Genomic DNA, 21091 nt, shown 5'->3' with positions numbered 1-21091 from the left:
TATTATTACTACTGGATCAGTAAGCCTGAACAGAGGGAAACCCTGATCTAAGCAGCAGGTCTGAAGACATTTCTCGGCCAGTTTGATGGCATCAAGTTTCTAAAATAGTCGTTTATATAGAAAATCAACATTTTCATTCTAACTTTTTGTTTGCACTTCGTCTATGTAGCACTAGCTTTACCAAACTCTAGCCTGCAAATCCATCAAATTTAAAAAGAAGCATCAGAAGAACTTTTCCAGTCCATTTGCTGGACACGAAAAAAAAACATGTATGTACATTTAAGTACACCGGTGATTTTAGAAGTCCAGGTTTCCTTACTGTAATTGCTTTTCATAGAATCATAGAATTGCTCAGGTTGGAAAGGGCCTTCAAGATCATCAAGTCCAACCACAACCTAACCATACTGCTCTAACTCTAACAACCCACCACTAAATCATGTCCCCGAGCACCACATCCAAATGTTTTTTAAACACATTCAGGGATGGCGACCCAACCACCTCCCTGGGGAGCCTGTTCCAGTGCTTAACAACCCCTTCTGTAAAGAAGTTTTTCCTGATATCCAACCTAAACCTCCCCTAGTGCAACTTGAGGCCATTTCCCTTTGTTCTGTCACCTGTCACCAGTGAGAAGAGACCAACCCCACTCTCACTGCAATCACCTTTCAGGTATTTGAAGAGAGCAATGAGGTCTCCCCTCAGCCTCCTCTTCCCCAGACTAAACAGCCCCAGTTCCTTTGGTCTCTCCTCATAGGGCATATTCTCCAAGCCCTTCACCAGCCTTGTTGCCCTTCTTTGGACCTGCTCCAGCACCGCCATGTCCCTTCTGTACTGAGGAGCCCAAAACTGAACACAGTACTCGAGGTGAGGCCTCACCAATGCCGGTGCAGGGGCAGGATCACTGCTCTAGTCCTGCTCACCACACCATTCCTGATACAAGCCAGGATGCCACCGGCCTTCTTGGCCACCTGGGCACACTGCTGGCTCATATTCAGCCAACTGTCCATCAGCACACCAAGGTCCCTTTTGGTCAGGCAGCTTTCCAGCCACTCCTCCCCAAGCCTGTAGGGTTGCCTGGGGTTGTTGTGACCAAAATGCAGGACCTGACACTTGGCCCTATTGAAACTCATACGGTTTACCTTGGCCCATTGATCCAGTCTATCCAGGTCCCTCTGTAAAGCCTCTCCACCCTCCGGCAGATCCACACGCTCTCCCAATTTGGTGTCATATGAGTCTTAATTTAGAAGCTTACTCATCTAGTATGTATTTGAGTCTTTTCACTTTCCTAATTTTATCTTAAAATTTGATTTTGCCGTCTGATGCATCTGCATCTATCTGTGTTAAATATGTTTAAAAATGTTATGAGGGTATGTGTACATTCTTACTTGTGATCCAGTAATTTGTACAGAGTATATAACTTATTTTTGTTTTATGCCTGAGCAACTTGGTGTCGTCTGCAAACTTACTGAGAGTGCGCTCAGTCCTCTCATCAAGATCACTGATGTTGAAAATGATCAAAGATGTTGAATAGAAGAGGCCCCAGCACTGAGCCCTGGAGGACACTGCTCGTGACTGGCCGCCAGCTGGATTTAACTCCATTGACCACAACTCTCTGGGCCTGGCCATCCAGCCACTGTTTCACCCAGCAGAGTATGTCCATCCAAACCATGGGCAGCTAGCTTCTCCACAAGGATGCTGTGGGGGACAGTGTCAAAGGCCTTACTGAAGTCCAGATAGACCACATCGACAGCCTTACCTTCATCCACTAAGCGGGTCACCTTGTCATAGAATGAAATCAGTTTTGTCAAACAGGACCTACCATTCATAAACCCATGCCGACCAGGGCCTGATCCCCTGGTTGACCTTTAACTGATCCACAATGTATCCTGAGATTATCCGTTCCATATCCTTCCCTGGCACCAAGGTGAGACTGACAGGTCTATAGCTACCAGGATCATCTTTCTGGCCCTTCTTGATGATGGGAATCACATTTGCTAGTCTCCGGTCAACCGGGCCATTCCCTGTTACTCAAGACTGTCGAAAGATGATGGAGAATGGCCTGGCACCCACATCCACTAACTCCCTCAGCACTCTAGGGCACAATCCATCTGGCCCCATGCACTTGTGAGTGTCCAGCTTTCAGAGCAGGTCCAAAACCATCTGATCGTGGATTCTGCATGACCTATTCTGTTCCCCATCCCCATCTCCCAGCTCAAGGGGCTGTGTGTCCAGGGCACAACTAGTCTTACTATTCAAGACTGAGGCAAAGAAGGCATTAAGTACCTCAGCCTTATCCTGATCCTTGGTCACCGTGTTGCCCTCAGTGTCCAACAAGGGATGGAGATTCTCCCTACCCCTCTTCTTACTGTTGATGTATTTATAGAAATATTTATTGCTGTTCTTCACCTTAGTGGCCAAGTTCAGTTCTAGCTGGGCTTTGGCTTTTCTAATTTTCTCCCTGCACAGCTTCACTACGTGCTTGTAATCCTCATAAGTTGCTTGCCCCCTCTTCCAAAGACCATAAACTTTTCTTTTGTTCCTGAGTTCCAGTTTAAGGTCTCTGTTCAGCCAGACTGGTCTTCTACCCCGACGACTCGTCTCTTGTGACTTGGAGATAGTCAGCTCCTGCACCATTAAAATAACTTCCTTCAAGTATTCCCAGCCATCCTGGGCTCCCGTGCCCTCCAGAACTGCCTCCAAAGGGACTCTCTCAACCATGCTCCAAAAGAGGCCAAAGTCTGCCCTCCTGAAGTCCAAGGTTGCAGTTTTGCTGACTCCCCTCTGTGGTTCAACAAGGATTGAGAAGTCTATTATTTCATGATCACTTTGCCCCAGACAGCCTCCAACCTTTACATCCCCCACAAGGCTTTCTCTGTTAACAAACAGCAGGTCCAGGATTTTGCTTCCCCTTGTTGGCTCCTTCACCAGCTGTGTCAGGAAGTTGTCTCCCACACACTCTAGGAACCTCTGGGACTGTTCCCTTTCTGCTGTATTATAATTCCAGCAGATGTCTGGGAAGTTGAAGTCCCCCATGAGAACAAGGGGTAGAGACCTCGAGACCCAACTGTCTATAAAGTATCTTATTCACCACTTCATCCTGGTTGGAATGAAGGTGATGGTAACATCACTTTCACGTGATGGTAACTGTGAAACAAGAGAAGATGTTGCATGCTTGTAAAGCCTTGTGATTTATTAAGTCTTCAGCAAAGAAGCACTCATTTTAAATCAATATAAATGTGAAAGAAAATAGAAAGTTGAAGTTGGGTGGTTGGTTGTTTTTCTGAGAAAAAGGAAGGAAAGAGGCAAAAGATTTAGAAATCACCATTTCCAAGATAATTTCCCAGTGAAAATAAATGTGCCTCATCTTTTTACATTAAAAAAAAACTGTGATCCCTCTGCAGTCAATCACAGTATTTCCTTTGACTTCCCAGAACGTATCACCAGTGAAGTTATCTGAAACAGCATGTATACAATATACGTCAGTCAACTCCTACATGATTGAAAACACCACCGAACACAGAGAATACAAGTCCAAGTATTTATATTCCTCTTGCGTCTAAAAGTGGGCAAAAGATAACTAAACAACTCCAGTTCAAAAAAACTTAGCTACACATATGGAAACATTTCACCTAGGAATAATGCTTTTTCAAAATTGTTAGCTTAGTAAGTATATTAAGAGTGCTTACTTACTAATGATATTGAGATTTTTTTTTTCAGAAAACCATCTCTGAGATATTAAATCAATGAGACATTTAATCAAAAGATTAGGAAACACAGTTATCTACCTACTTTTCTGTGATCTTGCTGACAAAACTTAAAGCAGTTGTAAGGAGACATTTTATAGAGATCAAAGGGTTTAAGATTGAAGAAAAGACTCACTGTGAATTTACTGTTTGCTAACTAGTGGTTGTTTGCAGATGATTCATTTCACTCTTTTTCTTGCTAGTTTCCCCTCAGTCAACATTTTCAGAAATTAATAGAAGATTAGCAGGAATAAATCTTCTGCAACCCTAGTGCAGAAGATTTTTAGCAGAATGCCGCCAGCTCCTTCCAGGATCAGAGCTGGAAAACAATGGCAGTTGTTCAAGGACAGAACATCTAACTAGCAGAAATGAAGAGACCATCATTAGTAAATTTCACCTGACTCTAAATAAACTACTGGCATCAGAATCTAGTGAGTCAGTGAGTGTATACAGAGATTTTTCTTCAGTGTGTCACATATGATAGGCCATATTAAGCATTAGAGAATCTCTAGAAATCTGCATTTTTCTGTGTCTCAAAACCCACAGCAATAAAAGGATGCCCAGCTCATCCTCCGTTCACCCCACTAGGCTCTGGACCATGAAATAAAGTGACATGGAAATTATGAACATCAGACCACTCCAAAAGCTTATGAACATCTGCACCACAAATCTCTACACAAACCTATTTACTTTTCTGAACTCTGCTCATACAGCTTCAGACTAAAGTGTGCTACAAAGAGCTTGATAGTCACATCAGTACCAGTCAGTCTGCCCTTGGTCAAGTTCAAACCAGTATAAGAACTGTAAATAATATAAGCATTAAGTTCACAAAACTAAAGGTGCTCCACTAATCTAAGTAATGTAATTATTCTATACAGGATCAGAAGAAATAAACTTGGGTTGCTACTCAAGAGGCCATAATGCACAGCTTAAAGTAATGCTAGAGAAATAGCTACTCTGATCGAGAAGGTACGGCTCTTGAATAACAGTCAAGGAACTAAAATTATCAGATGCCTTCTGTTAATGGCCTAATAAAAGATATAGCGACTTCAACCCACAGGCTTATTGGGCTAAACTACTAGACAAGCACAGTATACATAAAAGACTGTGAGCACTGAAGCCTTTTCCCAGACACTTAGATGGTCAGTGAACAAATCATTTGCCAGTTGTTGCCTACACAGCTGTGGGCATGGGCAATATGTCAGCATCTCAAGATGTGCTTCCATTAGGCGTCACTGGAGTGATTCCTGGTTCATTTACTGGAACTAAGAGCAGAGAAAGGCTTTATGTCTATGCATCACTGCACAGAAAATAAGGTGATCATTTTAACTGAAGGACAGTTCTAGCTATTCATCAATCTGCTATGACTATTTGTCTTAAGCATGGCTGGGCTGAACTACCAAGGCACACACAGACTATGAAAACTAAATTTCAACAGGAGGCTGAAGAGGTACTCCAGTTTTCATTTTAGAAACAAACCATAGTGGTGAAGATTCTTCAGCATTAAGCTGCTGCTATAGCTAAGATTCAGGTATTCCTACCACCATAATACAAAAATGAGATCAAAATAACACATTAGGCATTCAGAAGCCATTTGCAGGAAGAAGCAACTGATGATTCAGACCAATTCTTGCTGCAATGAAACAAAATTAGCCTAGATGCAAGTATGGATGTAAACATACTGACTATTCTGCCAAGTGTAAAAATCTTGGCTGTCGGATATTAGATCTCTAAAGCTAAACATGGATGGACCCAAGCTTATCCTGATACAAAAAATTCCATCTGTACAACCAGAGTGTTACAAGAAGTGCTATTAGTGACTAAGGGTTTCCCTTTTCTTTGAGTTGATAGGAGAACAACACTCCAGAGGCTGCCAGTACTCATGGAAGTGCTTTTCCATCCAAGATGAACTCTGGTCTTGACTTCTAGTTCTCATTTGAACTCCTATGTGGATTTTTAAGAAGCCTAGAGGATCCCGAAATTTTAGTAATGGCTAAATTTCAGCTGAAGCATATGGTTTTGCCTGCCTTAGGCCTTCCTCCAATTTTATTTGGATAAAGCCTACATCATATCTTAAGGTGCAGAAATGTATTGCTATGTACCTACTCTAAAATCTTTCCCATAGTTCAATTATAAATTAAATTATTCACAGAACATACTGTATTTTCTGTGGAATGCTATATAACAGCTAGATATTATTAACATCTAAGTGTATCATAAAACAAAGCAGTGAAAATTAATTACACTTTTCCAGAAGAGAAAAGAAATAGCTTTGTGCTCATAAAACAGACCAGTCTGATCTTCAGCTTTGAGTGCTGGTCTACTTCCTGAGTAGCTGCTCTGGATTGCTGTAGAAACCTGGCAATAATTGTGACTATCATACCATGCCAACTATCTCCAAGGCAATTGCTTTCAGGCCTACAAAGCATTAACAGTCAGAGCCTAAAGCAAGAAATTATGATAAATGTTCTCCCATAATAATAATCTGTAGCAGAAACAAGCTGCACTATTTCCAGTACCTGATTCTCTATCGCCTTCCTGTTTTTTGGATCACTAACAATTGAGAGCTGCAACTCTGCCATCTTTTTCATCTTGCTGTCCATATCAATCTTCTGGAAGAGACTCTTGGTCTGATTTTTCAGTAGCCGAACTGTGTCCTCCTTCCCAAGTTTCTTTGCAAAGAGGGAAGCACAAGCTGAATGTATGGCAGTAACCCAGTTTTCCAGATCTGTCTGACTTGTTGCCTGTGGAACAAACCAATGGTGCAACATTATGAACAGGAAAAAGATTCATTCAATTCATTCATTCCAAAATTCATTTTGGTTTCAAAATGAATCTGCAGCCCTAGGACATGAATTGTTTGATGGGTTCCCTGAGACCTGAAGCATTTTTTCTCAAAACTTCTCAAGTAAGATTTTATCTTTAAAGCTACACAAACAAAGGAGCTTTTTCCACACTGTCATGACTGGTACCCAACCTTCAGCTTCTGCTTCTTAGACCTCGATCTGAGGGCTCTGGGAGCACTACAGAGCCCATGAGCTGTGGGCAAGATGTGACTTGCATTCTTTAGCCCTTCAGTTAATTAAGGTGAAAGTTGACATTTCAAAAATAAATCTCCCTCTTGTGGAGGTAACATAGCAACAGGGATAATTTTAAAAGTAAGGTCTGAGGAGAGGTGTTTGCTTACTTTAAAAATGCCAAATTAGTGTAGTACAGCACAGTAAGGTAAGAGAATACATCTGCACAAAAAGTCACCAGAGATGTTTACAAGTGTGCCTATGAATCAACATGTTTTTATGCAGGCGGTTCCACATAATACTGCTCTTTATTAATATTTCCAGTGCTGCAGTTAAGCAGCCAAGAACTATTTTTAACCTTCTTTTTGAATGCTTCACTCAACTGAGACATTCTCTGAGGCCAGCAGATTCAGGGCTGAGTCCATCATTCTGTAAAGGCAGAATGCTGATAGATGTGAAAACATTTGCTAAGACATCTGATTTTCTGGAAGCCTGTAATAATCAAGAACCAGAAAGTGTCTTGTATATTTGTGATCTATGTTCTCCTTATTTCTGAACCGTAACCGACTGAGCCAACTTGTGTAATATCATATACTTGAAGTCACATCATACACTTGCATCAATACTATAACAGTAATACTGTAATAATGTAACTGTAGTATTATTTTTAAGTCACAGACATGATGAGACTGAATGTGTATGTAACACATAATCACATACATGCATGTGCATACTCACAGACACAACCTATAATGGAAACAATTAAAAAGTTATGTATTCTGTTACCTGAAATAGGTAGACATCTCCAAAAGAATTGCTGAGACAGAACACATTTTCCTTCTTGGGATGTTCTGGAACAGACTGTACTATACTGTCTTCTGCAAACAGGGCGTATCGAGGCAAACTACTCTGCTCCATCGAATTCCTTCCATAGGTCTCATAGAACAGCAGAGTACAACCTTAGCAGTTCAAAGGGACAAGAAATTTGAAGAGAAAATTAAGCTCTGGATCTATCATTCAAGTTCTCTTAGATTAATGCTTCTGTGAATTAAAATTCCCGATGACGGAGAATATTAGTTCCTCTCTTTTGAGCTAAAAAAATAAGTAGGATCCTCAAAACAGGGAAATAGTAAAAGTTAATATTGAATTTGCCAATGTAAAGTTAGAACAGACATCCAACAGAGATGCAACAAATACGCAGGATTAAAAACAAACAAACAAACAAAAAGAACAGGATAGCTCAGTAAACTCAGCCTATTAAAATATTTAAGCTTGTAGAAAAATTCCTGCTTAGTTCAATCAGCTCATGTGTTCAGTTGTTATTTAAGAGAATCAACTCTCTCTCAATAGCTATTTAAGAAACCTTTGTAGCTGTAGAAAAAAGATTTGCAGAAATGTTCGTCTTCCAAAAACATGCAAAGTGAATAAACATCTCAAATTTAAATTGGACTTCCTTCAATCTACCTGCAAACTGTGAGCTTAGACCATGAACATTATCTGGATAATTTAAAACAACTTCAAAGGGTTGAATGTGATCGTGTTCATTCTCATGGGTACAGTAATACGTAAGATTTGCAACTTACATCCAGAAAACAAATTTCATTCTTGACGATGACAATCATGAATGCAAGGACAGAAATTATTTCTGGAGGACAGAAGGGTAGCCTTGGTCCCAGTACCCAGAACTATGACTACATTGCCTTTGGCAGTGAAGCTGGCTTAAGAGCTGCCTGTCGCTCCTCTGTTCCTTGCCAGCCATTCACTGCTGCCGTGCATTACATCTCACTATCCTCTGAGATGTGCTGATTTGCCTGCCCAGGCAGCCACAGTCTGAACTACGTTACTAAAATAATCTCATTTAAAATTATCTTGGCTTTCTGAAGAATTTCTTAACCTACTTGTGCATCTATAGAAAAGAAGTAAATACACCTCACTTTCATCTCTGTGAAACATAAGGTTAATAATAAAGGAGTTGATCTTTTCTTTTTCATAATTGGAACACTAATTAATACTAGGCTATGGCTGGATGTTTAACCTGGAAGAAATAAGAAGAGATACTACAAATATAATTTGAAAACTGCCTAAGCAATTAGAAAACTCTGAGGCTGGTGGTGGATTTTCCAGAAAGGAGAGCCTTTTCTAAAAGATACACTTCGATTCACTGAGGAATTAATTTAAAGACTTACAGCCGCATTATGTATTGACTCAGACTAAATGATCGCAATGGTCCCCTAGGGACCAGAAATCCATGAACATATTACTGTTGTAGCTCCTATACATATTCAGTGGAGAACTTGAAACTCATCCAGTACAAGGATTAAGTTTGTTAGGGCTACACCATTGTTACCTCTCTGGTCTGCTTTTTCTTGTTGTTTTTCCTTCAAATCAAAGAGACAACACAACACAAGGCAGCACCAAAACTTACGCAAATATACCTAGGTAGTGTCTATGAAAGGAATGTTGCAAAACCTGCAAAATAGAAATTTTTCCTTTATACACGCATATAAAATAGCTAAAACCAGACATCGACCTCTGTTTTAACATTTCTCTAACTTTAGTACACTTAACATTGTACTAAAAATCGCAAAAACATCTTCCAAATTCATGTAATTTTGAGGTATAGGTTACTCAAAAGTTAGATCTGAAATCAGAACCAAAATCAAGGATTTTGGGGATCCTTCTGCCTGATTAAGGAGAATGATTTGCCTGCTAGGGTTTGTGGGGCACATCTGTTTTGAGAAGTTATGAGCTCCCAAATCTAGAGTTTATGATAATGAAAAGCCAATCAGATGAACCTCATCACATTCTCCAGTGCTACTGAACATAAAGCAGTTACAGGAAAAAAAGGAAATCAGAGGTTACTGAGCAAATCAGTTGACAACTGAAAGGTTTTAAAAGGTAGGCATCCAATAAATAGTAACTCCTGTGCACTACTTCAGTGCATCTATTCCTATTGCTGCCCAGAGCATCTAGCAGAATATCTTATAGAGTTGGTCCTATCCTTCCCCCTTACCCAATCTCACTTGCTCTCCTTTATGATACAGAGACATCTAGACATCTCTGCAGTAGGAAAAGAGGGATATGGTTTGTTACTGCATATCAGACATATCACTTCTTCAGTCATTCCACCATGACAGGGCAAACAAAATCAACAAACCAAAGTTTTCTCTTGCATTCTTCAGCAGTAACTATACAACCACTTCCACTTCTGTATTCTAGGAAAGTGTAAATTAATTCTATTTAAAACTTCCATATTTCCCCTCCGTATTATCAGAAAGGTAACTAAAGATACGTTGCTTTTTATTGTGGAAGTTTACATGTACAAAAGCAAACAAGTAAGTAATAGTTGAAGAGTGTCCATGTGTGTTTAAGTGTATGGCACCCCAGGTATATCCTGGGGTGAAGCACTAGCTGGTTTCATGAACTCTAACAGACCCACTGGGACTGATTATAGTTCAAATATTTTGATCAAAATGTGAACTGAGGGGGGAAGTGCAGTTGGAAACCTCATTAAAATAAATTAATTAGACAAGACAGATGGGAAAGAGAGATCCCTCGTGTTAAAGAGTTATTATTCAAGCTCATGTCATGATGGCCCTGAAAGTGAACCAAAGGTCTCAGGACACGTCTACTTTGAAGTTTGGCAGGTAAAAATGGTTATAAGCCTTCTGCGTATTTATAATTTAGCACATCTCAACAGAGTGCAAAGAAACATCCTGTTCTCTGCTTGCGTATGTGGCTATTTTAAGTCATATTTTAAAATCTCTTGGCTACTTAAATTTCAAGAACAAATTAAATACAGATTTAGTCAAAGTCCTGCATAAGGGAAAACTAAAGCAAGAGACTTGATCTTGATGCAGCATATTATGAAAACAGAACTACGCCTTGATATCCAGACAGGCAAGTTTATTTTGGCACCAGAACTCTCTACAGGACAATAAAGGTATGTGATCAAGGAAATGAGAAATGTATATTTAAAACTATTAGCAAAGTGGAGGAGATTCTGCACCATGAATGCAGCCATATCATTCATCTTAAGAAGAAAGCATTATATTCAATACTTCTTACAATGTTAGAAGCTAATAAAGCTTTTTCCAAATAATTTAACTATTTCCTTGTTATGGCTGGGTAAATATAGGTAGCAAGAGGGGATGTGACTTGTTCAAGGTCACCAGTAAGCCAATTTCATAGCGAAGAACCAAACACAAAGAACTTTAGCTACATTATCCCAAAAATGTACAGACAACTAGGATATAACATAACACAGTTTCTGTGTTTGACAGATTTGTTAAGAAACTGCTAGAATTTTAGAGGAGGCAGATGAAACTCATATTTGTACTCCATAACGCAAACATACAATAAAAGGGAGGCATTCAGATATTGTTTTTCCTTTTGTATATACTACTGCTTGTAAGCATGAATCATGCTACTTGATGATCAGTATAAGTGATTTAAACTGTTAAAACTGCCTACATTTTGATCCTTTGATAACAGGTCTCTGAATTGCTATATTCTTGCAAGTTTGCTTCTTTCAAATCAGAACTATCAAGGGTAACACTCTCCGCACTTATTTGCTGTTCATTTTTCTTTGATCTACACCCATGCAGAATTTTGAAAAGGGCAACCTGTGGGAAAGTTGTTATTTTCTCTCCTCCAGTCTCAGATATGGTAGGAAATTATTAAGTTTGATCATTCCCTTACTCATTAACTTAGCACTCATTTACTGAAAGGCAAATCCTTTGGATATAATTCAAAAAAAAAAAAAAAAAAGAAAGAAAGAAAGAAAAAATAAGCCTATGAACTCACCCAGTAAATTCCTTTTCCTCCCCACAATAGATGTTATTTTCCTTCTCACACTTCCTGACACCCATACACTTCTTGCGGCACACCTACCTGCTCCATTACTCTGAGCCATCAACACATGCTGTTAGTGCAGAGCTAAACACAGTAATCACACAGCAGCCCACAGGCAGCAGCCTCTGTGAAGTGGATTGCCTTTCCACAGCAAGGGAAGAGGGGGTAGAAAGCAAAAGCTTCTGAAAGGCAAAAGCACTCAGCAATGCTGAGCAGGCCATGTGAAAGATCATCTGCAAAAAGAAGGGAAACTGAGGAGGCCTGGGAGTGGCTGCAGCCACAGAAGCAAGCTGAGCCTTGGGCACCGCAGTCTTCCCCCCTGCTGCTGCTACTGCTTCTGCCCTGAATGTAAACGTTTCTCTGTGCAAGTGCCTCAGCATGGAGGCACTGACCTCTTTGTTATGTTGCCACCTGAAGCACTGGCAACAAGCCGACTGTTTTTACCTTAAATTACCTCAACTTTAAGTAAACTTTAGAGCAGATCCAAGGAAACAGTGTGCCTGTGCCAGGGAATCAGGCATCAGGGACCTTTTAATCCTTAAATTTTGACTTCCTCTGATACAGAGATGTAACTTCTGTATTTTTACCAGTTTTGGTTCAATTTAGTCTTTGACCTCCAAACATCCCAAAGCATCTTCTAAAACCCCAATTATGCGTAAATACAGGAGCTGGGAAGTTAGATGAAACAATTCCTGCTATGGTAAGAAACGCAAGTGCACATGCAGTACTAAATAGATGAACACCACCCTGATTTAGCAGGCTGGTTTGACACGTGCTTCACTTTAAGTGTGAGAGTAGACTATGTCAAGTTACAGGAATTGCTAATAGGAACCATCACGTGTGAAAAGCTGCGTAGACACAACAGAAAAAATTGGTGCTGCCAAGACAGAGGGAAAACACGGCAGTTTACCTTTAAGCGTTACCCAGTACTGCTTCCACTTTCGCCGCGTGACCAGCTCCAGCTTCTTCTCTTTCTGCAAAGTCACCAGTGGCTTGAAGAACAGCCACCCTGCTTTGCGCACCACTCCTTGCTCCTTCTCGTACAACAAATCCAGTTGCTCCAAGGAGCTGAGGGACTCGCTGCTGGAGTCCTCAGTTTCTGATGAGGTCTCAGTGTTCTCCATGTTCGTCCTGCTCATCTCCAACTCCCGCATGAAGTTTTCATAAATGTTCTGCCTCAGGGCATCACTGCTGACCGCATTGGTGGACTCACTTCTCTGTGACAGGATGTGACCGGAGCTGGGTGACCACAGCAGTGTAGACAGCTGTGATGGTGCCAGCGTGTCAGTGCTGAAGTTGTCCATTCTGCTGTCAAAGTATTCGCTCCCATCTTTACATTTGGGTTCCTGCACATTAAAGGAAGTTGCCAGAAATCAGTCACCAGTAAGTCTGAGTGTAAGCAGGAATAATATCATGGCAAGTTGCTTTATTACACGGCTTTCAATGCTTTGTTGACCCTGTTCGTGCAAGGCAGCTACCTTTACCTTCAAGCATATCAGGACCAATTTTATCTCCACTTTCTCTCTGTCATACAAAACGTGCATAACCAACACAATAAAAGGTCAAAAGTTTAAAATATTTTAAGCCTGTTAGCATTGATTGATTGATAAAAATCTAATCTAATATACGGTTAAAAAAAAAAAAAAAAGGCAGGCAGGCTTGCTGACTGGCAAGAATCCAGCTTCCAAACTGCAGAGGTGTTTATTTTCTGACTTGCTGGAAACCCCAAGGGAGCTTGACTACCTCATCAAGCACCCATGGGCCTTTCCCCTAATTGCATTGTGTAACTTTGTCCCTGCACTGAGAGGCTGGCCAACCTAATTTGAAATACTCAAGCCTGATGACATGTCGTGCTTTGCTATACGACCACTACTGCATGCCCAGCTCCTGCTTCTGCCTGTCCAAGTGGGATCATGCTGGCAGTTTGGGCCTTGCCTGTCACAAGCCTTTCCCAGTAACAAGCTGCCCACTCCCATCTCTCCCAAGTGGTCAGGGTTTTCATACCACACAAAGTTGAGGCACACTGTGCATCATAGGAAGCCATCTGCTGTGCTTCCAATTTACGTGTTACTGATGGTATTTAAAATTAAGATTTAAGAGGATATAGCTCAAAAAGTTTGATGTCTTTTGCTGTGGAGAAAATTCAGGACTGTTGCTTGAAATGTATGAAGGAAAACAAAAGAAGAGATGTCTACAAAAATCAAAGATGTAAAGCTATTTATCCTCTGTAAAAATAAAGCTATTATACTTTTAAGTTTAGACTCTTTCTGTAGTTGCATTTATTTGCTCACAGATAAAGTAAATAATCCTCGGTCTTCCACAAGCTGCTTTCACCAGAAGCTTTGAAAGCAACTACTTTATTTTTTTTTTTTCCTTTGCTTCCTACTCGATGCTCTCGAAAAAGCAATGTTATGTTTTGATGGTAGAATGGCCTCCACAAGGTCACATGGCACCAGGAGCCATGGTAAGCCCACACCCAGGTGAAAGTGTCACAAGGCAAGCCACTTCTCAGGCTGTGGGACACTGCTGCTGATGGCCTCCCATAAGCCACACTCAGTTGAATACTATGACCCTTTACAGTACATTTAACTTCAAGTCTGGCTTTTCAGATCACCCTGATCACCCACAAGGGTCAAATTCTCACAGTAAGGCAGCACTTCTTTCAAACCTCGTGGCAAAGCTTTCATCAGTGCTCTCAGAGTGTAGCTCATTGAACATCAACAGTTTTGCCAAATGTGCCTGCAGGAAAAAACCTGAAATTCAATGAAAGGATATGCACTTTCCAATGTATACAGCTTGACAAGATATGTACCCATTTCCATTGGGGCCCATGAGAATAGATGAATAAATCCAAGGCATCAGTGACTGTAAACAATTTTCCACAGGCAAGCTGAGAGATGGTTGAAGGGGGTGGAATCACATCTGTAAAGTGTTTATGCCCACAGAACAACTGTACAAGATGGATCACACAACTGCACCAGCCATGTGCAGTTCCGTGGGAACGGGAATCTTTCTCTGCCTACTTTTTAATTACTGTTACTGAACATGTGTGCCAAAATTTTGTGTTTTAGTTGTTTGACTATTCTCCAGAAACAGACAGTGTCCTTGAGAAAACATTAACGTTCACTTAACGAGGCATATCTATTTCTTTCTATCCCAAATCACTAATAAGAAAAGCGAAGAGAGAAGCACATAGAAGAAGATGACTTCTATGAAGGGCAATACTGGTACAACACACACTAAGGAAAGCGAAGTAAACAACCTAACCACCAACAGCCACCAAGCACATCTTAAGTTTTCTCAGAAAGGATATATAATGAATGAAACGTTGGAATTATACACGTTTTGCCACGACAATATCATTTGTATTTGCTAAAAACGAGCAGCACTGGCAGAGTCACACAGTCTCTACTGGTCCCCAGGGAAGCTGTCTCTGTAGCAGTATCTGGTCACCGCTGCTCATGGTGCTTACCCTGCTCTTTTTCCCTCTGTTGTATCTGACGACAGAAAATTCCCACTGTATCTGTGCAGCTGCATTCAAGCAGACCTCTTAATGTCTGAGATATATCCTGGACTAATTGCAGATAAAGCAAAAGATAAAGCGGATAACTAAGATACTAATTAGACAAAGTGACGCATGTAATAATTAGCTGTAAGGAACAGGGCAGGAAGTAACACAGGCTGTTAAATGCATTTAAGACCCAAGCTAAAAGTGGGACCTAATGCCTGCTTTCAAGCCAAATAAAGAGTTTACCTCAGTGCACTTTTCTTTTAAATTATCTTTACACCACCAAGCTTCATGCTCTGGCTTATAAAAGCCAGTGCATTTAAGAAACGATTCCTCTGAAGAGGCTACTTACTTCATGCAAAACCACATCTGCACAGATGTTTCTGGTGGCTGGTTTTTGATTTCACACAGTGTAAGCCCTTTCTCTATGCATTTTACAGACAGCCACATGCACAGTCCTTATACCATCATCGTTAGAAGGAACTGACTGCGACGAGTCTGCTTGGGCCCTGTCCATGCACCTCAAATGCTCCACACAAACCTCTGATGCTCTTAAAACATATTATGATACAGCATCTTCCAGAAAGGATTAAATCAGTGAGGAAGTGTCATGCAGTACAGAGCCAGTGATGTCCAAAAGCAATGCATTAGGATATCATCCTGCAAAGAAAGCTGGGCGATGGCACAGAACAACAGCAAATCTTTGACGTGAGATGATGATTAGAAAGGCAAACTCAGTTCCAGGATATATCTGATCAAGTATCGGATCAAGCCAATAAGGAAGCATCCACCTCACCGGACAGGACACAGCCAAGGGATCATCTGGAATATCCCATATCTGAATCTGGTTATGAATGATTTAAAACAGGTGCAGAGAAAGGGTGCCAGAATGAAAAGGAAACAGACTTCCTATCTTAAGACAGGGGACCAAAGAGAGTCTGCACAACCCAGAAAAGGTGGGCCAAGAAGAGATACAGTTTCTCCCTTTAAATAAATCGTAACAGATTAAATAACAGAGAAGGATAATTAACATAATGGATAATACTGGCATCAGAAACAGACTGGCTGGGACTATATTTAGTCTGCAAATTAGATGACAAGTTTCAAGCATCTGAGTAAGAGGGTTTGGAAATAGCCTTCAATGGGGTAAAAGTCTACTAGATTCTCAGCTGAAATTTGTTCTGTTATGAAGGAGGTTATACTCCGCTGCCCTTCTGACAGCAGGAGACTGGTCCCAAGTCTCCTGATCATCCCTTCTGGCCTTGAGCCCTCGTGCAGCAGGAGGCTTGGCCAGCTGGAGGGCCACCCACCCAACCAAGTATCAGTACTTTGGTGTACCAATAAGGATATATTCCAGCTTTCTCTTATGCTCAGCCTAAGTGACTCACAGCAATGTAATAAGGAAGGGACACGATGTTCAGAGTAAAGCAGAGAGGCTGTAATCATGGTGATGAACAGAGCTACTGACTGGGACTAACCAGCTGCCAGCAGAATCACGCACAGTGCTTTTGCCCTTTTGAATTAAAGGAGCTGGTGAGAGTGCGGTCATCACCACACAACAACACAACAGCCCCTGGAAGAGATTGCAGGTTATTCAAAACATGTGAAGCAGAAAGAAACTGACCAAACCTCACAATGAGGGAAAATCATAAAACACCTGCTGCCTGCTTTTTGTCATGCCTGCATTTGGATACTTGTCTGATAAAAATCAGTGACTATTTCCTATGCCTTTTTCTAAGAAATCATCATTTACAGAGCTGGAGCCAACTTCCATCTATCAGAATCAAATATGAGTTTGATGCAATCTCACTAGCAGAATTTCCTCACTGTGCCTGAAGGAAGCTCACTGCACAGTGAATTCAAGGCAGCTATGAATCCTGCATCACAAATACCATTCTGAAAACGTCATAACTAAGTAATACATGGCAAAGGTCTGGGATGCAGAGATCGTATGTAAAGCCAGGCTATAAAATCCAGAATAGCTGCAGATGTCAAAATCAGTGAGAATCCTGGTAGAAAACACTGGGGCCCACTTTACTGATTCCTGTTTTTTCTGCCTTCTCTTTCACACTGAGTAAGAAGGTGAAAAGACAAAATCGGATAGAATACATGAGCATCAGCTCTCTTAAGTAGTGACTCAAATATATGGCTTTCATTTTCATCTTCCCACTTCTCTAGACCTTACCTAGGATTTATGCTAGCAAACCTTACACTAACCTCATTTCTGAGCCTAAGGGTCCATCAGAGTTTTACACTGCAGTGACAGATGCCTCAAATCAGGAAAAATGCCTGTCCAAACTTCCAGCAGAGGGGACAGTATTTGCTTTACATGTCACAGAAAGAGCATTATATGATCTTAGCCGCTCCCTAAGTTGCAGAAGTAACTTCTTACTCTTACTCTCTTAACACTTCTAAAGCGTCCAGCAACCCAATATCGCTAAAACAAAGCAGATCCTTTATTTAGAGAAGCATAGTGACTGTTCTTGTATAAAAGACACTAGTGAAGATTTAAAAAAAAAGTTTCTGCCCTCCAAGTCAGTGTTTGAACTCACATAGAAGTCCAGGTGCTGTCTGGCATTTAAAGAGCTGACTCTGGGACATATGACTGCAGACAAGAATTTCATTCCTGACCACAGGAATCCTAAATTCCTATTAATGGGATTAGTTTTAAATTCTTCTAAGGAAACATCCTTTCCCTCCCTCTTGCTCTCCTCCCATTTCCTTCTTCACACCACCAACTGCCGGAAAGCCAGATGGCAACTCAAGCTCCTCCATCTGGCGAGCTAAGCTCACACACAGGGAGGAGGAGGGCACCCCATGTAAAAGCTTAATGGGAGGGAGATGCAGAGACAGCAACTCTGGCCAGTGGTCTACAGCTGCTTGCCTCACTACAGGTAGGCCAATGGTGAAATCAAAGTCAGTGATGAAGCATATAATACAAATGGAGAGTGTTTGCAGAGGTATTTTTAACATGCTGCTTTTCAAGTTTACTTCCACTGCTCCTTCCATGGTCTTTAAATAATGTATGCTAGGTTGTATTTTCATATTTGAAACAAAAAGAAGGCTTGAAAACTTCATAAATAATGCAATGATTTCAAAAGCTAATACACTGAGATATTAGGGTTCAGAGATTCAAGTTAGCTAAGAAGGTGACAAAATAGGAAGGGGAAATTTTTGCACACAAATGTACTTATTTTTTGTTCTTGTTGCTAACACATATATGACTTCTGGGTTGGAAAATTTCTCAGAATTACATGAATTACAAAAAGAAATTGGTAATTCATTACTCTGTTAGAAAGACAAACACGATACAAATCTACAAACCAAATTCCAGACACTTAAGCTTGGGACTGTTTGCACATACCTGCAACTTCCTTTTCTTCCTTGAGAGACTTCCTGTCCAATCACTGATGCGCCTCATGCGACTTTTTAATGTATCCTTCTTCGATGCATCCTCAGTGAGGGGCTTGGACTTTCTACACGGGAGGGTGTAAGAGGAATAATGCGCAGGACTTCCCTGCTCTACCCTGGAGGGAACATCAATGTCTGAGGCAAAAGATACACGGTTGCTTAGGCTACCATGAGTGTCGATATACTCATCAGACAGCCTGATCCCAGGTGGAGGAGTGCTTTCCAAATTTGTATCCTTATAGAGATCTCGAAGTGAGGACAGAGATGAACTTTGATTGAAGGACTTCTTGTTGTCACTTGCTGGGAAACTGGCATGAATGCTTGTATCTGGAGTGCTCCTAGTCAAATATGGACCCTCCAACTCACTGATATCCCCAGCATTTCCCCAGAGAGAGTCATACCATGAAGACTCGGAGCTTAGGGAGCTTCCTTTACTAGATCGAAGCCTTGAATCGGTAGGTGACAGACGATGGTTTGAAGAACAGTCTGCGCTGGAGTTCCTCCTGACATCAAGCAGGTTGTTTGACTTAGATTCCAAGGTAGGTGAATACCTCAGCAGCTGGACTGGCCCACTGCACTCCTCATTCGGTACTTTGCTGTTGCTACTGTTGTGGAATTCTACTCTCAAGCAACCATCCAGCTTCCCCAGTGTTTTAATAAGTACTTTGGGACTCCTCCTGTCCTCTGACGGGGAGGCTGATGCAAGACTCTCATTCTTTCCATAGCAATTTAAAATGTGCCCATTGCATTCCCGAGGAGCAGCATGATTACTTCCAGCTTGAAGGCCAATATAGTGGAAACCGTTATCAGGCAAAAACACTGCATTATTTCCTGGACAGTAGTCCCCTGAGGCGTGTGTCCTGTGTTTGGCAAGGACACTGGTTTTAGAGGCCTTCACCACAGTGTCACTGAGTCTAGCCGAATAAGGCTGACTACTCTTGAAGTGCGAAAGGCAGCTTCTAGCAAGAGACCTTGACTTGTAGTTTGAGCCACTAATGGTATGTCCCCATCCATGCAAGGAGCAAGACTTCTCATCTTTAGCATGAATGCTGCGAATTTTTAGAGAGCAAGGCTTCTGCTTGGAACCAGCTGAAGCAGCAGTGTGATTTTTTGATCCCTGAAGACTGTATTGGCTTTCTGAATTCCCCATTTTCCACTAAATTAAGAAGAGTTTCATTAGAAACAATGGCCAGAAGATGAAGCAAAAAGTAACAGACCATTTTTATTCTTGGTACAGGAAAGTGCCTTTTTTAAAAGTTATATTAAACAATTGTTTCAAAAAAAACAACTAACAACATCAAATTCATAATTGCATTAATTTTAGGGGCAGCCTAGGAAAGCCTATTCTCTGTCTGGTTTATTACCCCTCTGTTTTAAAGCTGGAATCTAAACCCATTGAAATCACGTCAACACCTTTCTCCACCCACGTCCTTGGCAACATCTTTTTCTTATAACTTACAAAACCTCTGGCTCCCAAGAACAATGGCATAATGAAAGGGAGACAGCAAGATAATCATTACTTAGATGTAAAGTGAACTGTACTTTCAGAGAAATCCCTTCTGCCCGGAGACAAGCAAACTGCAGTTTCAGCTTGAGTGGCTTCTATGCAACCAAGTATTGCCTCAATAAACTGTTCAGCTAACTCCAACTTTATGTTTAAATGGAGTCAGCCCAGGAGAAGATGAAGGAAGAAAAAAGAACTCGGTTAGTGAAAAGCCTCATCTTCCATTACAGCACAAAACTGCATTATGTTCATTCAGCATGGGGTAGTTTGATAGTTCACTTAATAAAACACGCTTCAGCTTTTTACTGAATTCACAGGGAACAGTGCACACTGGAGCAGGGAACCTGCCAGAGTGAGATAATTAAGATTTTGCACCTTCATAACATGTACTCAAAAGTAAAAATGATCATTCTGTTCTTTTCACTACTTGGAGTGAATCTCCACTGTTTGTAATTTACAGAAAGAACATCAAAATCCGTTTTCAATCAGAGCTATGCTTCTTTGTCAGATCTCAGACTGTCACTCTTAGGAGAATTAACTGCAATCTCAATCAAAATTTTGTCAAAACGTTCCATTGTGATTACAGAACCTTATTTTCTAGAATTTATGTATCTTGTAATATCCTATGTTCCATCCCTTATCACTTTTAGACAAAAGCAGTGTATAAGAAACATACCTGTAGAATCTCTCTCTCAAATGTAGGTATGGTTACCAGTTAGCATGTTTTGCATTGCCTTCATGGCCAGCCACTACACCTGCCAAAAAAGCAGTACGGAGATGCATGCAGGCCTCCTAGAAAATACGAAAGACAAAAAAATAAGAAAAAATAAAAATAAAAACATTTAAAAAAGGATCTCAGTCATAGAAAACACTTTTTAGTTGAGCTATAAGCAAAACAAGTACTAAAAAATAATCAGACGGAAGGCACAAATGAATAAAAGAGATTTAATTTAATGGATTCTTAGACTTCAGACACCAATGTTAATAAACATACTTTAACAACTGATGCTGAATTAATACAGTTAAGTCACTGGGTAAGTGTTTTATTTACTAATCC

At 40.8% G+C, this 21091-nt stretch overlaps 1 protein-coding gene across 2 annotated transcripts in view; it reads right to left on the bottom strand.

The window, feature by feature from the left end:
- The window catches only part of TIAM2 (T-cell lymphoma invasion and metastasis 2), a 92917-nt gene extending 72086 nt beyond the window's left edge, over window positions 1–20831 (bottom strand). The window contains exons 1-5 of one of the 2 annotated variants that reach the window (XM_021391217.1): window positions 20711–20831; window positions 18484–19686; window positions 12522–12957; window positions 7544–7716; window positions 6260–6484 (exon numbers count right to left, since the gene is read on the bottom strand). In XM_021391217.1, the coding sequence (XP_021246892.1) occupies window positions 6260–6484; window positions 7544–7716; window positions 12522–12957; window positions 18484–19680 (2031 nt within the window). In that variant the 5' untranslated portion in view covers window positions 19681–19686; window positions 20711–20831. Of the gene's footprint in view, window positions 1–6259; window positions 6485–7543; window positions 7717–12521; window positions 12958–18483; window positions 19687–20710 lie in introns of those variants that run through there. The other variant, XM_021391218.1, reaches the window with a different exon arrangement.

The sequence above is a fragment of the Numida meleagris genome, chromosome 3 (genome assembly GCF_002078875.1).
Source record: "Numida meleagris isolate 19003 breed g44 Domestic line chromosome 3, NumMel1.0, whole genome shotgun sequence".
NCBI classification, from domain to species: domain Eukaryota; kingdom Metazoa; phylum Chordata; class Aves; order Galliformes; family Numididae; genus Numida; species Numida meleagris.
This window is presented reverse-complemented; position numbering and strand designations above follow the sequence as displayed.